This window comes from Budorcas taxicolor, chromosome 8 (genome assembly GCF_023091745.1).
Source record: "Budorcas taxicolor isolate Tak-1 chromosome 8, Takin1.1, whole genome shotgun sequence".
NCBI lineage: Eukaryota > Metazoa > Chordata > Mammalia > Artiodactyla > Bovidae > Budorcas > Budorcas taxicolor.
This window is the reverse complement of record NC_068917.1, coordinates 106,584,590-106,601,651: the sequence shown is the minus strand read 5'-3', so window position 1 is coordinate 106,601,651 and position 17,062 is coordinate 106,584,590. Positions and strand designations below refer to the sequence as shown.

The following is a 17,062-nucleotide window of genomic DNA, read 5'->3' as shown; positions in this document are numbered from 1 at the left end:
TATTGCTGGAGACGAGGGGCCAGTGGCTGGGCCTGTGAGATCTTTGGGTTTTATTAAGCTGTTCACTGCAAGGGGATCTACAGTAGGCGAGCTGCCTGCGTGAGAAAGCAGACGGAGTGGGGACACCTTGGTACAGCCCTTCCTATTGGCAACAAGAGTATCTGAAGGATGAAAGACTGGAAGAGAGAAATGACTACCTGCAACCTTGTGCCCATTATCTGGATGAGGCAGTCCCAGGAACAGCCTTCAGAAACCTTGCGGCACTCACACCTTCTCTGCAGAGCAAGCCAAGCCCTAAGGATCGAACTGAGGTGGGAAGGAGGAACAGAACAGGAGGTGACTGTGTAACTGGATACCTGGATTTTATAAGACTTCCTCAAAATTTCACGCTGGAGGGCAGACATCCCCGAGTTCCAAGGAGGACGCTGATACTTGGGCTTGGTCCTGATGGCTTTGCAAGACAGTGAAATGCCGATTTGCAGAATGGCCCCTAAAATGAGGCAGGACCAGCACAGCTCCCCGCTCAAAAGGAGAGAGAGGATGGGCTCTGAGGCTTGACTCCCACCAGCTACACAACACAGGCAGCTTCCACCCTCCTGTGTGGCTCAGAGTGCCAGGCCTCCCCGGCAGCAAGGCTGGAGGCCTTTGGTTGTAGGCATCTCCCTCATCAGCAAGCCTGCAGCCACCTTCTGGAAGATCTCCCAGTCTCATCAAATAGCCTGTCAATGCTCCCATATACTATAGAACGTGATACGAGGTGACTGTCCAGTGCAGATAAGAGGCTCTTCCGATGGTGTGACACCCCTTGGAAATTCTGTAGAGTAAATGCCCAGAACTTCTCTGAGAGAGGAAATGGCATGGTGGTTCCTGAGACCATGGCTTGCTGCAGAGAACGTGGAAACGACCCTCTGGGATACATTTCAGTGTGTCCAAGATGCGGAGGGTTAGTTCTCATGAGGCAAACTGAGCAGGCTTGGCACCTGGGACAGTGTTCTGGTCCATGATCCTAAGCCTTGAGTTTTCAAATCAACTTAACTTCCTCAACGTCACTGCCATGGACCGGGGAGTAGGGAGAGGGCTGTTGTACAGTGCTTTTTGAAATCGAGGTATCTCGCAGTTGAACAATGTTTTATTACTAAGGAGGGATGTGGTGGACTTGGTCAGCCCCCCAGGATGGTAGACTGTGCCTTTGCAAACGGCTCCCCCCGCGATGGTGGGCGCCGAGGGGATACTGGACCACCAGCATATATTCACTGAGAGGTGGGGTGGGACGCTGAGCACTGATTCTGACAAAACCACCTCTTGAGAGCGGAAAGGGTCACCCTCTTGGCATTTAGGCTAAGTGTGTGGAACCTAAACCGCTCACAGAGGAAGAAAAGCCTAAAACCATCTTTCACAGCATCAAGTTGAATGTGGCCTAATGCCATTCCACCCTCAAACATCCGTCATTGGGCCCGCAAGGCACCGTGCTCAACTACCGTCCTAGAAGGAGGGCTGAGGCTCATGTGGGGGACCCCCGGGGCCATGGGCAGTGGAACCCCTGGAATCTCCGGGGTCCTGGGGAGGAAGAGGAGGTCGTGGGTCTGAGGTGTGATGGATGTGCACATGGATCAACTCAGGATTCCCTGCTGAGCCGGAAGGGTCAGTGATGCGGCAAGTAGTGTAATGCACTCTGGGTACAGAAATCAGACATTCGCAGTACCAGACGCAGCGAGCCAGGAGGGCGGTCTTCCACTTACAGTCAGCACTCCTAAGCCACATGTTTCTGTGGCTTCCACCAAATCCCACGTCTGCGAGACCTGTGACTCCAATACCTCTCCTGGTCTCCAAACAGCACAGCCAAGTTCACGGTCTTGGCTGTTTCAAATACAGGAAAACTGGACCGTACAAGGAAGGTTGATAAAAACCTCAGGATACTGAATACACCACTGAGATGAGCTAGTTTACAGTGTGACTCGAGGAACAAAAAGGGCAATCAAAAAAAAAAACCACAAAAAAACCCCTCCAAAATATAAGTTATAGACATTCAGTGCCTCCTAGCAGAGTCTAAATCAAATTGGAAAAAAAAAGGCAAAAACTGCTAAAATGTTAGGAAAAAAATTATTAAGGAGTGGAGACAGTTATCTTATACTTCTTTGAAAATGTCTTTTTTTTTCTCTCTTATATTAAAAAGCAAAAGGTCAGCTTTATATTCTTAAAAGTCTCCTTTCCTGATTTGGGGAGATAGATAGGTGTGTTTCTAAGGCGGCTGCCCCCTGACACCCAGGGGTATCGTAAAGGCAGCAGCTCAATGCCCTGAAGGTGAACGAGAACAAAGTCCAGTGCAGAAGCTGTCCATCTGATGCAGTTTGGAGAATCCATGGCAGGGCAGCTGGGGAGGAGTGGGGCGTGATAGGGTCAGGAAGACTGGGGGCAGGGGTGGCGGGCAGTAGGGGGACCACAGGGTGAAGGACAGAGAGCGTCAAGTCACTTCAGATCTCAGCTGCCTGAACATTTCACAACATCAGTTTGTACAATCTGCACACCTGAAAATGGAGTCTTTTAAAGCCCCCTCACTGAGAAAAGGAAGTGAAGCATCTTCCCTCTTTCCCAAACACTCAGCTTTCCTGACACGCCCAGTTTAATGCACACACGCCCACGAGGGGGCATGCATGCATGCACCAGGGGAGTGTGTATGTGCACGTGTGTGCAACACTTCGGGAGCCACGCAGACGAGCACAGAGCTGCCCGTGCACACACATGCACACACACACTGAAAAAAAGCACTTAAGTTTCCAGGGGGCATTTATAATGAGGTCCACAGTGTTTAGAACTTAAATTCCTTTTCTTTGTTTGCGACAGTGTTGTGTGGGTTTTTTTCCTTCTTTGAACGTTCTCTTTTCTTTCTTTCATTTTTTTTTTCAATCTGAAAGTCTTAAAGCATGTTGGATTTCAGAAACATGAGTTTGTTCATATCTTCTGGACTGAGCAGTCGCCTCCTTTTGATGAGAAGTGCTTGTTCACACATATTTACACACCCGCTCCTGGCCCCCACGGCCGGCACCGCGAGGAGCCAGAAGGCGAGCTTGGCGAGTTTTGTGTGCTTTTGGGTCACGCACGACCAGTACTGGAAGAGATCGGGGGTGGCCTGGAAGAGGGGCTCCTGCAGGTAATCATACACTTCGTTCTTCCCGAGCCGGTCGTCCTCCTGGGTGGCAGGGTTTTCCCCGGGGGTGGAGCGGGGCTTCTTGGCTGCGGGCTCGAAGTCGGCCTCCTCAGTCCAGGACTCCTTGACCTCATTGATGAGCTCGCACACCTTGCCGATGATCTCCTCATGCTGGTAGGGGGGCACGGGCCGCAGCTTCTGCTGCGGGTCTAGGATCATGGCCACCTTGTGCGCTGGGTGCACCTTGAAGTTCTCCTTGAGCGCCTCCAGGAAGAGGTGGCACAGCTTGCTCACGGTGCCCGCGTCGTTGGCCTTGGCAGTGAACAGCTTCTCCAGCCTGACGTAGGTGGGGAGCACCAGCTGCAGGGTGGGCTGGCTCTCGTTGCTCAGCTCGATGACCGCCTGCTTCACCGGCGTCAGGATGGCCGCCAGGTTGCTGAGCAGGTGCTTGTTGAGGCTCTGGATGAGGTTCATCTTCTTGGCCCGGCTGTAGAACTCGCAGATTTGCTCGTAGCGCTCATGTACCAGCAGCAGCGAGTCCGTGACCGAGTTCCAGCAGGGCGGCGGCGAGGTCTCCTCCAGCGAGCCGAAGGTCTCCTTGGCGAGGCCGGTGGAGCCCGCCAGGTCCTCGCACACGTTGAGCAGCTCGATGACCTCGTGCATGCTGCGGGCCTGCAGCGTCCGCTTGCTCAGCACGCTCTGCACCACCGAGTTCAAGGCACAGGCTGAGCAGCGCAGGCACATGCCAGCCTTGGAGAAGGCAGACGTGCTCACCCGGCAGTCCGTCACGTACACTGTCCTGATCTCCGACATCACGAACTCTGACAGCACGTTCTGCACCCAGTGGTGCACCAGGTCGCCGCTGTCGCGAATGTCCGCGCCCTTCACGCCTAGCACGTAGCTCTTGATGTGGTTGCCCTCGGCCTGGTAGGCCGTGAGGATGTAGCAGGAGTCAGGGCCGACACTCTGTGAGTGGCAGGTCACGCCAATGCCCAGGCAGGCGTTGCTGCCCAAGGCGCACGTGACCTTCACCTTCACCTGGTTGTACATGCGCGGCAGGTGCTTCAGCGCCAGCGTATTGAAGTTGCCCAGGATCTCGGTGACCGAGAAGGCCCCGTAGCGGGCGCCGCTGTCCACCAGTGTCTGGGCCAGCTTCAGGAACTCCTTTCCGCTCACCACGCTCAGAGCACCCAGGTCGGCACACATGACCCGCAGCAGCCGCTCTGCGATGTTCTGCCGCTCCTTCTCGGGGATCATGCTGTTGGGTGTCAAACCACTGGTCGTGGCTGGTGGGTGTGGGGAGACACAAAGAGAGGCGTGATTAATCCTGGCGTTCAAGGCTCCTTGGTCTGGCAGCAGCCTAATACTCAAGCATCTAGTATTAGGAATTACGAAGTGATTTCATCTTGTGTGCAAACTGATGGTCCTGGCAAGTCTTTAACATGTGACAGTCTCCTGGGAATGAAGTTCTGTGATTGACTAGTAATGCCTGCCATGGGCACGGGAACAGAGGGTAGTGGTATGTGTGCAAATATTTGCTACATGTGCCATTCACCTCGACCTCTGAAGCTAACTAGTCTAACCTGTTCCTCAAAACAGAAACAGCCTGATACAGAAGGCGTTAGTGAATAAGATACCTGAGGCCACAGTGTCAGGAAAAAGCAGACCAGAGAAATTGTGGGGAGTGGATTCTAATTCTGATTCTGTCATGAATTTGTATCCTCTGATCACAAAGAGATCGGGTCTCCCCAGGCCTCCTCTGTCCATCCCGTGAGGTCAGAATTCCCATCAACTAGGTCTCAGGTGTGAAAGTGCTTGGTAAAGCATTATGCATGGTCTCGCATCACCATGGGAGGTACAGGGGTGTGGAGGGGGGCAGAGGGGAACAAGCAGGGGGAGCGGCTGGAGCAGACTTCCACCAGTCCCCGGCGTCCGCCTGGGAAAGACCTACTGTTGTTGGCGCTGTTCCTCTGGGCTTGGGGCTTCCACTTCTCCTCCACGACAGCAGGGGGTGATCGGGACTGGTTGGAGGCGATGTTGTTTTCGTTGTCCGCTGTGGGCACAAAGGGGACAGTGTATTTCCCTGAAGCGCCAGAGGCCTGTTAGCTAACAAGGAGAGAACTAGAGCATGAAAGTGAAGACGAGACTGATCTCTGGGACCAGGGCCTGGGTTCAAATCCCGGCTCCTTAGACAACTATCTGATGCCTGCAAAGCGTCATGGTCAACACTTGGAAGAATGAAGATAACCCCACAATTGCTGGAAGAACTAATAAGAGACAATATAGGGAAAGAGCAGGGGGCACAGCGCCCAGCATGGAGTAAGCACTCGGGGAATGGGAAGCACTATGTTCTGAGTCTGGATGGGAGGCTCCCCAACACCCACAAGCACGAAGTTCTGAGACTGGGGAAGGGGTGCCCATTATGCCCCAAGAGGCAGAAAGCATCTCACACTCTTGCTTCTCTGAAGTGTGTCTTTTTGTCTTTTTAGTGTATTTACTAGAAACTTAATTAGATGAACACAGCAAAAGCAAAGCCCTGTATGACATAAAGTATATAATTCACAACCCCCTCATGACATGCAGAGGGTGAAACTAAAGCGCACACGTAGGATCATACAGAAAACCAGCAGCAGAGCCGGGATGGACAGCCCAGGTCCTTTGGTACCTGGGTGCGTCCTCCATGAATTCCCCTAATTTTTGTTAACCTGTATGTTTACATTGGTATTCAGTTTTAAGTAATGGGCACACGCCATACTCTTCTATGCATGGTCACTTCTTGACATTTTTGTAGAACTGTTTCTAAGTAGAAATTATCTGAGTTACATATTTGCCATCAGAAATGACCACACCATCTTTTACTGCACCATACCTTACCAATTGTTAACTACACCCTAGGTCCTGAGCTTCAGGGCTGTGCCATTTCCAGTATGACTATTCTGCTATGAACCTATTTGCCCAATATTCTAATACTGTTTTTCTGTGCTCTTTTACTGTTGTTGTGGGTGCACTTCCTTGAGACATCATCTGACAGGTAGAATTCACAACCTGAGGCCATCAGTGGGTCAGTGGCCTCTGTTCAGGATTGCCAGACATTGTTCTTCCTTTCTTCTCAATTTAAGGCATCAGACCTTAGAGGTCAAGGCCAGAATTTTCATACCTAGAAAAGAGACTTCTCCAACTTCTACATATTCACAGTCAGCCAGCTAGAAGACTCTGGGATGGGCATTCAAGGAATATTTTGTAGCCACTAAAAAGGTGGCTGTGTACCCTGGAGAAACATGTGAAAATGCGTAAGATAATGAAAAGCACACTCTAATCAGAATTTCATATGTATTTTTAGAGATATGTACTTTAAACTTACAAGTCAAAGAATAAACAGATTTATGCATCAAAATCTATGGGGAGGGGACTTTCACTTCTGCCCATTAAGGATGCCCTACCATAGGAACTGCTCTCCAGTTTCAAACAACTACTGATCATGATACAACTGCTTTCAAACAGGCAACCCGTGGTGTGAGCCCAGAAAAAGAAGCATGTGGTGAGCTCTCCGACTGCCCTGCTTACTGCCTGGAGGCAGGGAACTGAACAAGCACAGTGGTCACCTTTAAGAGACAGAGATCAAAATTCAGGCAGAGACAGCTAGAATTTACACGGAAAAGTACTAAGGCAGAGGAAGTATCAGAAAGAGGGAGCCCTGGAGATTGTAGGGGGTTCCCTGGAGTCTTTGATCAAGCTAACCTACCTGTTGCTGTTTAGACGCTAAGTTGTGTCTGACTCTTTTGCGACCCCATGGACTGTAGCCTGCCAGGCTTTTCTGTCCAGGGGATTTCCCTGGCAAGAATACTGGAGTGGGTTGCAATTTCCTTGACCAGGGATCAAACCTGCATCTCCTGCACTGACAGGTGAATTCTTTACAACTGAGCCACCTGGGAAGCCCACTACATATGACCAAATTCCACAGGAATGGGGGAAGAATCATTAAAATGCAATAGGATGATAATTCCTAGGGCTACCCCACTGGGGAAGTCACCTGTGTTCCCTCAACCAGAATGGAGAGACCAGCCTCAATGCACGAGAAATTGGACAGTTCCCTTGTATGCATGCGTATATGCTACGTCACTTCAGTCAGCTCCTCTGTCCATGGAATTTTCCAGGCAAGAATACTGGAGTGCGTTGCCATGCCCTCTTCCAGGGGATCTTCCTAACCCAGGGATTGAACTCATGTCTTTTGTGCCTCCTACATCGGCAGGTGGCTTCTTTACCATTAGTGCCACCTGAGAAGCCCTGGACAGTCCCTTTATTATGCAGCTAAATTAGCCATTGATTAAGCGCTGCCCTAGACCTGCCCTAATACATTTTAAGAACAAGCCTCAAATGTATTAAAGTGATTCCAGTTAACAAACTGTAAGCCAAGTTTAATAGTCTCTAAAAAATAAAAACTAGTACCTAACAATATGAAATTCACAATGTCATTCATCTAATCAGTACCAGACATTCAAAATAGTAGGCAAATATGACCTATAACCAGAAAAAAAAACCCCAAAACCTAATCAATAGAAACAGACCTAGGAAGGATAGAGATGATGTATTTAGCCAATAAGAATCTTACAACAGCAGTTGTAAACATCATAAATACGCTCAAGATATGAAGGGAAACACGAATAGCCTAAGGAGAGAAATGGGAGATGTAAAAAAGAGCAAACTAAACTACACTCAAGTGGAACTTCTGAATATAAAATAAGTGATATAGGAAAAATACACTGTATGGGATAAAAACTAATTAGATGCCACAGAAGAAAAAAAATCAGTGAAGTTGGAGACAGAGCAAAAAATAAAAAATAAAAAATCCAATGAAAACCAGACTGGGTAAAAGGTTGTAAATAAATAAATGGAGTATGGACAATATTAAGCAGTTTAACACACATATGATTGGAGTTCCAGAAAAAGGGGGTGAGGCAGAAAAAATATTTGAAGAAATGGCCAGAATTTTTCCAGATGAAAACCATAAAATCAAGTTCTAAAAGCTCAACTAACTCAAAGAAAACACCACCAAGGCACACTATCATAACAAAATTGTTGAAAACCAATGACAGGAACAGCCAGAGAAGAGGAAAAATTAAGTACAGGTTAACAAAAATAAGAAAAACAGATCCAGCAGTCAACAGAACAAAGTTAAAGGAGAATGTCAATCTAAAATTCTAAGGGCTGCCCTAGATGAATGGATAAAGAAGATATCATCGTGCAACTGATATAAGTTATATTCATACAGTGGGATATTATTCAGCTATAAAAAAGAATGAGAGACTTCCTGCGGTCCAGTGGCCAAGACTCCATGCTCTTAATGAAGGGAGCCCAAGTTCAATCCTTGCTCAGGGAGCTAGATCCCACATGCCTCAACTTAGACCCTGTACAGCCAAATAAATATTAAAAAATTAAATAATGCCATTTGCAGCAACACGGAAGGCCTTAGCGGTGATCACACTAAGTGAAGTAAGCCAGACAATGACAAATACCATCTGATGTCACTTACATGTGGAATCTAAAAAACAAACAAAAAAGGATACAAATAAACTTACATACAAAACAGAAATAGACCAATGACATATAAAACAAACTTATGGCTACCAAAGGGAAAAAGGAAGGAGGGATAAATTATGAATTAGAGATTAACATATACAAACTAATATACAAGGACCCACTGTATAACACAGGTAATTATATTTAATATTTTATAATAATCTATAAGGGAAAAGAATCTAAAAAAAAGATATATATTCATAGGGATTCAGTTATACATAACTGAATATAACTGAATCCCTATGCTGTATACCTGAAACTAATGCAACATTATAAATCAACTATAATTCAATTAAAAAAACTACAAAAATATTTTAAAAATAAATAATAAAACCCTAAATCCAGTGATACCATCTTTCACAAATGGAAATAAATAAGGGAAAAAAAATCAAACCTGCAACTATAAGAAATGCTAAAGGAAGTTCTTTAGGTATTAAAAAAAATGATACCAAATAAGAATCTGGATCTACAGAAAGAAAAGAAGAGTACTGGGAACTGTATATATATGAACATAAAAGATATTTTCCCTCATTTTATTTTTTTTTATTTTTTATTTTTTATTTTCCCTCATTTTAAATCTCTTTAACAAGGTAACTGACTGCTCACTGGAAAATAGTAACAATGAATTCTGGTAATTACAAGTAGTAATAAACTGTATGGCAACAATAATAGAAAGATTAGGAAGATGATACAGAAGATTTTCTTGAAAGTTTTTCACACAATATACAATATAATATCCTTTGAAGGTAGACTTAATAAGTTAGAAATGTATAGTATAAAACTGAAATAAATCATTAAAAACACCCAAAGAATTACAGTTAAGAAATCCATTGTAGAGATAAAAATGGAATCATAAAAAATTCTCAGTCCAAAATAAGGCAAAAAAATTAGAGAAAAAGGAATAAAGAACAAATGAAACAGTACACAAATAGGAAAATGGTAGATTTAAATCCAATAATATTGAAATCACATTAAATGTAAATGATATGATCTCCACATTCCAAATAAAAGTTAGAGAATGTTATACTTTAAAAAAATACAAGATTATAAAGATATGAATAAGTTGAAAGTATAAGGTTAAATAAAAGTATACTCCACAAATAGTACTGAAGAGAAGGCAGGAGATGCATGTGGTAGTATTACAGAAAAAACAGACCTCAGAACAAGAAATATGACCGGGGGTAACGGGAGACCGTGCATAATGATAAAGAAGTCAAATCACCAAGAATCCATAATGATCCTATGTTGTGCGCAAGTGGTAACAGAGCATCAAAATTACATGAAGCAAAAGTGAGAAAACTGGACAAGAAACAGCAGACCAAACCTACGACTGGAAATTTCAAGCTGTCTTCTCTCAGAAATTGCTACTCTCGGGAGAAAAGACCGAATGCAAATGGACAGAGAGCGGCAGCATCAAGCAGCCCAGTATGCACACAATTGGATTCCCAGAAAAAGGGGGCAGAACAGAAAAACACCGAGACCATATGAAGTATAGTCTCTGACCATAACTGAATTAAACTAGAAACCAATAACAAAAAGATACTTGGAAATATTTCAACTATTTGAATATTAAACATCACACCTGTAAGTAACTCAGAGGCCAAAGAAATATTAGGGAGGTCAGAAAATGCTTTGAACTAAATACTAACACATGCAAACCTCAGATTTCAAAATTCATGGGTACATCTAAGTGAATGTTATTTATAACATTAAAAGTTTTATTAGAAAAGGATAAAGGTTTAAAATCAGTGTCACAAAGCTTCACCACTAAGAGATCTAGAGACTACGTTTAAAGAGTAAGTTGAGTCTAACATAAACAGAAGGAAATAATACAGATAAAAGCAGAAATGAATGAAACAGAAAATGGATAAACACAATAGAAATCAAACTAAAAGCTAATTCTTGGTAGAAATCAGTAAAATTGATAGCCCTCTAATAAGAAAGATTAAAAAAAGAAAGGAGAGGAATGCAAATTGTTAGTAGTAGGAATAAAAGAAGGGGACATCACTACAGATGCTACACATTTTAAAGGGATGAATGGGGACATGATTATGGGGACTTCCCTGGCGGTCCAGGTGTTAAGAAGCCACCTGCTAAAGCAGGGACACAGGTTTGATCCCTGGTCGGAGAAATAAGATCCCACATGCGATGGGGTAACTAAGCCCAAGCAGGGCACCTAGAGAAGCCCCGCATGCTGTGGCTACTGAGCTCTAGCACTCTGGAGACCGCACACAGCTAGAGAGCCCACGGGCTGCAGCTAGGACCTGATGCAGCCAAACAAACAAATATTTTAAAAAATGATTATGAACAACTTTATGCCAATAAATTCAACCATTTAAGTGAGGCCAAAAAAAAATTAATAAACCTAAAAATATAAAGTATCTAAGTTCACTTCAGAAGAAATAGGTAACCTAAATATCTCAAGTTCTGCAATTATTAAGAAATTCAGATCATAGCTCACATAATTTCCCATAAAGAATATTCCCACATGAGCTGACTGCAAAGTTTGACCAAATATTTAAGGAAGGAATAATACAGATTCCAAACATATAGTCCCAAAAATCAGAAGAGGAAAGATCATTTCCCAATTTGTTTTACAAGGCTGTCATTACCTCAATCCAAAACTAAAGCAAAATTATAACAAAAGAAAGTACAGGGACTGCCTGGTGGTCCAGTGGCTAAGACTTCACACGTCCAGTGCAGGGAGACCCCAGATTCAATCTCTGGTCAAGGAACTAGATTCTACTTCAACTAAGAATTTGCATGCCTTAACTACAAAATCCTGCTGGAAGGTCCTGTTTGCCTCAACTAAGACCAAGCACTGCCAAATAAGTACATAAATAAATATTTTTTTTAAAAAAAGAAAAGAAACTACAGACCAATATCCCTCAATATATACACAAAATGCTTAACAAAATATTAGCAAAGTAAATATAGCAATATATAAAAATAATAACATATCACGGGAGTTCCCTGGTGGTCCACAAGTCAGGACTCAGAACTTTCACTGCTGTGCCCTGGGTTCAATCCCTGGTTGGGGAACTAATATCCCACAAACCATATGGGATAAAATAAAAAATAAAAATAATAGCACATCATGAATAAGCAAAGTTAATTCCAGAAATGGGGTAGTTAATAAAAGAACACCAATCAGTGTAATTTCCTATACTAAGGGGGGGAAAAAAATAAGAAAGATCATTTTATCTCCATAGATAAAATGCACTATAAAAGTGATAAAATCCAATACCCACCCATGATACAAAATCTCAGCAAACTAGGAAGAGAAGGAAACTTTTTCAACGTGATAAAGGACATCTATAAGAACCCTTAAGTTTACTGATCTGACAGAAATAAAAGGATTATTTATAAGGAAATACTATGAACCAATTAGACAACTTGGATGAAACAGACAAGTTCCTAGAAAACACAAACTACAAAAACTGACTTAAGCAGCAGAAAATCTGGATATACCTATACAGAAACTGAATTAGTGATCAAAGTACTGACCACAAAAAAGAAGCAAAGGAAAGCCCAGGTTCAGATGCCTTTACTGATGAACTGTATCATATGGTAAAGACCTTTTCACAAATTCTTCTGAAAATAGGAGGGAACACTTCTCAATTCATTCTATGAGGCAGGTATTATTCTGACACCAAATCCAGACTAAGAAGTCACAAGAAACCCACTATGCCTTTTGACTATGGATACAAACATCCTCAATAAAATACAGCTGACCAAATCCAACAACACATACAACAGGCTACACCCTATGACCAAGCAGCATTTATTCCAGGAATACAGGTCGGTTCAACATGCAGAAATCAATACCATATTAATAGAATAATAGACAAAAACTACCTGATCATTTTAATTGATGCTGAAAAATTATTTGACAAAATTCAATACTCTTCCCTGGTGGCTTGGATGGTAAAGAGTCTGCCTACAATGCGGGAGACGTGGGCTCAATCCCTGGGTCGGGAAGAAACCCTGGAGAAGGCAATGGCAACCCACTCCAATACTCCTGCCTGGAAAATCCCATGGATGGAGGAGCCTGGTAGGCTATAGTCCATGGGGTTGCAAAGAGTTGGACACAACTGAGAGACTTCATTTCACTTCACTTCAATACTCTTTCATGATAAAAACACTCAACAAACTAGGAATTGAAGGGAATTTTTCAACCTGATAAAGGGCATCTATGAAAAACCCATTACTAACATTATACTTAATGGTTAAACATTAAAATTTTTCCTCTTAAGATCAGGAACAAGGTAAAACTGAACACTCTATCTCTTTTATTCAACATGCATTTAGAGGTTCCAGTCAGGGCAATTAGAAGAAAAGAAAGAAAGAAAAACAAAAAGAAAGGGCATCCAGATGAATGGAAGAAGTAAAATAATCTCTATTTATAGATAACATACTACATCACTGTGTATAGAAAATCCTATGGAAAACACAGATACACACACAACTATTAGAACTTGTAAATAAGTTAATCAAGATTTTAAGATACAAGATCAACATATTAAAGAAATTATACTTGTGTACATTAGCAATGAACACTCCAAAAATTAAATTAAGGAAATAATTCCATTTACAATAGCTTCTAAAAGAGTAAAATACTTAGGAATAAATTATAAAATAAGATTGTACACTTGAAACTAAAAATATGTCTGAAAAATTCAAAGGCAGCTTAAATAAATGAAAAGGCATTCCATTTTCATAGATTAGAAGACAATATTGTTAAAATGGCAATATTCCCTAAATTGATCCAGATTCAACCCAATCCCTATCAAAAGTCCTGCAGATATTGACAAGTTGATCCTAAAGTTTATGCAGAACAGCCAAGCACTCTGGAAAATGAACAAAGCTGGAGAGCTTAGACTTCCTGATTTCAAAGCTATTATAAAGGCATGGTAATCCAGACAGTGTGGTACTGGCACAAAAATAGACATACAGACCAATGAAACAGAATTTAGAATCCAAAAATAAACCCTCAAATTTTCAGTCAACTGATTTCTAACAAGGGTGCCAGGACAATGCAACAGGGAAATGAATAGTCTTTTCAAAAAACTGAGCTGGGAAAACTGGATACCCACATGCAAAAGAATGAAGTTTGACCCCTACCTCAAACCACATACAAAAATTAACGCAAAACGGAATATGGGCCTAAATCTAAGAGCCAAAACTAGAAAACTCTTACAGAAGAAAACAGGAGTTAAGTCTTTGTGACCCTCGATCAGGCAATGATTTCTTACACACAACATCAAAAACACAAACAATGAAAAAGAGTCTTCATCAAAAATTTTTGTGCTTCAAAGGACAGCATCAAGAAAGTGAAAAGACAACCTACAGAATGGGAGAAGATGTTTGTCAATCATCTATCTATAGAGGCTTCATGTCTCTACAGAGATAAAATGATCTCTTACAACTCAGTAATAAAAAACCCCCAAAACACCCAATTAAAAAATGGGCAAAGGATTTGAACCAACATTTCTCCAAAGGAGATACTTAAATGGCCAATAAGCACATAAAAAAATGTTAAACATCATTTGTCATCAGGAATACACAGAAAAGGAAAGACACACCCATCTGAATGCAAAGTTCCAGAGAATAGCAAGGAGAGATAAGAAAGCCTTCTTCAGCGATCAATGTAAATAAATAGAGGAAAACAACAGAATGGGAAAGACTAGAGATCTCTTCAAGAAAATTAGAGATACCAAGGGAATATTTCATCCGAAGATGGGCTCAATAAAGGACAAATGGTATGGATCTAACAGAAGCAGAAGATACCAAGAAGAGGTGGCAAGAATACACAGAAGAACTGTACAAAAAAGATCTTCATGATCCAGATAACCAAGATGGTGTGATCACTGACCTAGATATCTTAGAGTGCGAAGTCAAGTGAGCCTTAGGAAGCATCACTACAAACAGAGCTAGTGGAGGTGATGGAATTCCAGCTGAGCTACTTCAAATCCTAGAACATGATGCTGTTAAACTGTTGCACTCTATATGCCAGCAAATTTGGAAATCTCAGCAGTGGCCACAGGACTAGAAAAGGTCAGTTTTCATTCCAATCTCAAAGAAAGGCCATGCCAAAGAATGTTCAAACTATCGCACAGTTGCACTCACCTCGTGCACTAGCGAAGTAATACTCAAAATTCTTCAAGCTAGGCTTCAACAGTATGTGAACCGAGAACTTCCAGATGCTCAAGCTGGATTTAGAAAAGGCAGAGGAACTGGAGATCAAATTGCCAACATCTGTTGGATCACAGAAAAAGAAAGAGAATTCCCAAAAACATCTACTTCTGCTTCACTGACTACGCTAAAGCTTTTAACTGTGTGAATCTCAACAAACTGGAAAATTCTTAAACAGATGGGAATACCAGACCACCTTACCTGCCTCCTGAGAAATCTGTATGCAGGTCAAGAAGCCAACAGTTAGAACTGGACATGAAACAATGGACTGGTTCCAAATTGGGAAAGGAATACACCAAGTCTGTATACTGTCACCCTGCTTATTTAACTTATATGCAGAATATAGCATGTGAAATGCTGGGCTGGATGAAGCACAAACTGGAATCAAGATTGCAGGGAGAAATATCAATAACCTCAGATATGTAGATGATATCACCCTTATGGCAGAAAGCAAAGAGGAACTAAAGAGCCTCTTCATGAAGGTAAAAGAAGAGAGTGAAAAAGCTGGCTTAAAACTCATCATTCAAAAAACTAAGATCATGGCATCTAGTCCCATGACTTCAAGGCAAATAGATGGGGAAACAATGGAAACAGTGACAGACTTTATTTTCTTGGGCTCCAAAATCACTGCAGATGGTAACTGCAGCCATGAAATTACAGGATGCTTGCTCCTTGGACGAAAAGCTATGACAAACCTAGACAGCATATTAAAAAGTGGAGACATTACTTTACCATCAAAGATCCCTATAGTCAAAGCTATAATTTTTCCAGTACTCATGTATGGATGTGAGAGTGGGACCATAAAGAAGGTTGAGCACCAAAGAATTGGTGTTTTTGAATTGTGGTGTTAGAGAAGACTCTTGAGAGTCCCCGGGACTGCAAGGAGCTCAAACTAGTCAATCCTAAAGAAAAGCAATCCAGAATATTCATTGGAAGGACTAGAATGAAAGTGGAAGCTTCAGTTCATTAGAGGCTCCAATACTTTGGCCACCTGATGTGAAAAGCCTACTCATTAGAAAAGACCCCAGTGCTGGGAAAGATTGAAGACAGGAGGAGAAGACGACGACAGAGGATGAGATAGTTGGACACGTGAGTTTGACAAGCTCTGGGAGATGGTGAATGGCAGGGAAGCCTGGTGTGTTGCAGTCCATGGAGTAGCAAAGAGTCAGACACGACTGAGCGACTGAACAACTACAATAATACACAGATTAAAATAACAATGAGATATCAGTTAATGTGTGTGTGTGTGTTAAGTCGCTTCAGTCATGTCTGACTCTTTGTGACCCTATGGATTGTAGCCTGCCAGGATCCTCTGTCTACAGGATTCTCCAGGCAAGAATACTGGAATGGGTTGCCATGCCCTCCTCCGGGGATCTTCTCGACCCAGGGATTGAACCCACATCTCCTTCAGCTCCTGCACTGCAGGCAGATTCTTTACCACTGAGCCGCTGGGGAAACCTCGCACGTAATGTAGCAGTCCCTACGCTTTTTGGCACCAGGGATCAGTTTCACAGAAGACAATTTTTCCATGGACTGGGGTGGGGGCATGGTTTCAGGATGATTCAAGCACATTGCATTTACTGTGCACTTTATTTCTATTATTATTATTATATACATCAGTTCCACCTCAGATCACCAGGCATTAGATGCTAGAGGTTGGGGAACCCTGACTTAATGCATTAGAATGGCTATAACCAGTCAGGTAATAACAAGTGTTATCAAGGATGTGGAGAAGTTGGACCCCTTATACACTGTTGGTGGGAATGTGAAAATGGTGCAGACACTTTAGTAAACAGGGGCAGCTCTTCAAAAGGTTAACTGCAGACTGACTGTATGACCCAGAATTTCCACTCCTAGGCATCTATGTAGTAGTTAAAAGCATGTCTTCATAGGGACTTGCACTTGGACACTCACAGCAGCTTTATTCATAATAGCTCCAAACTGGAGACAGCGTAAAAGTCCATCAATTGGGGGAAGTGAAGTGAAGTGAGGTTGCTCAGTCGTGTCCGACTCTTTGCGACCCTGTGGACTGTAGCCCACCAGGCTCCTCCATCCATGAGATTCTCCAGGCAAGAGTACTGGAGTGGGTTGCCATTTCCTTCTCCAGGGGATCTTTCCGACCCAGGGATCAAACTCAGGTCTCCT

General features: G+C 42.9%; 1 protein-coding gene across 1 annotated transcript in view; it reads right to left on the bottom strand.

Annotated features, from left to right (window-relative positions):
* Positions 1-2,811: 2,811 nt before the first annotated feature.
* ZNF618 (zinc finger protein 618) overlaps positions 2,812-17,062 on the bottom strand; it is a 116,317-nt gene continuing 102,066 nt past the window's right edge. Inside the window, exons 16-17 of the mRNA XM_052644566.1 lie at positions 5,097-5,198; positions 2,812-4,431 (exon numbers count right to left, since the gene is read on the bottom strand). Coding sequence (XP_052500526.1) covers positions 2,915-4,431; positions 5,097-5,198 — 1,619 coding nt within the window. The 3' untranslated portion in view covers positions 2,812-2,914. The remainder of the gene's footprint in view (positions 4,432-5,096; positions 5,199-17,062) is intronic.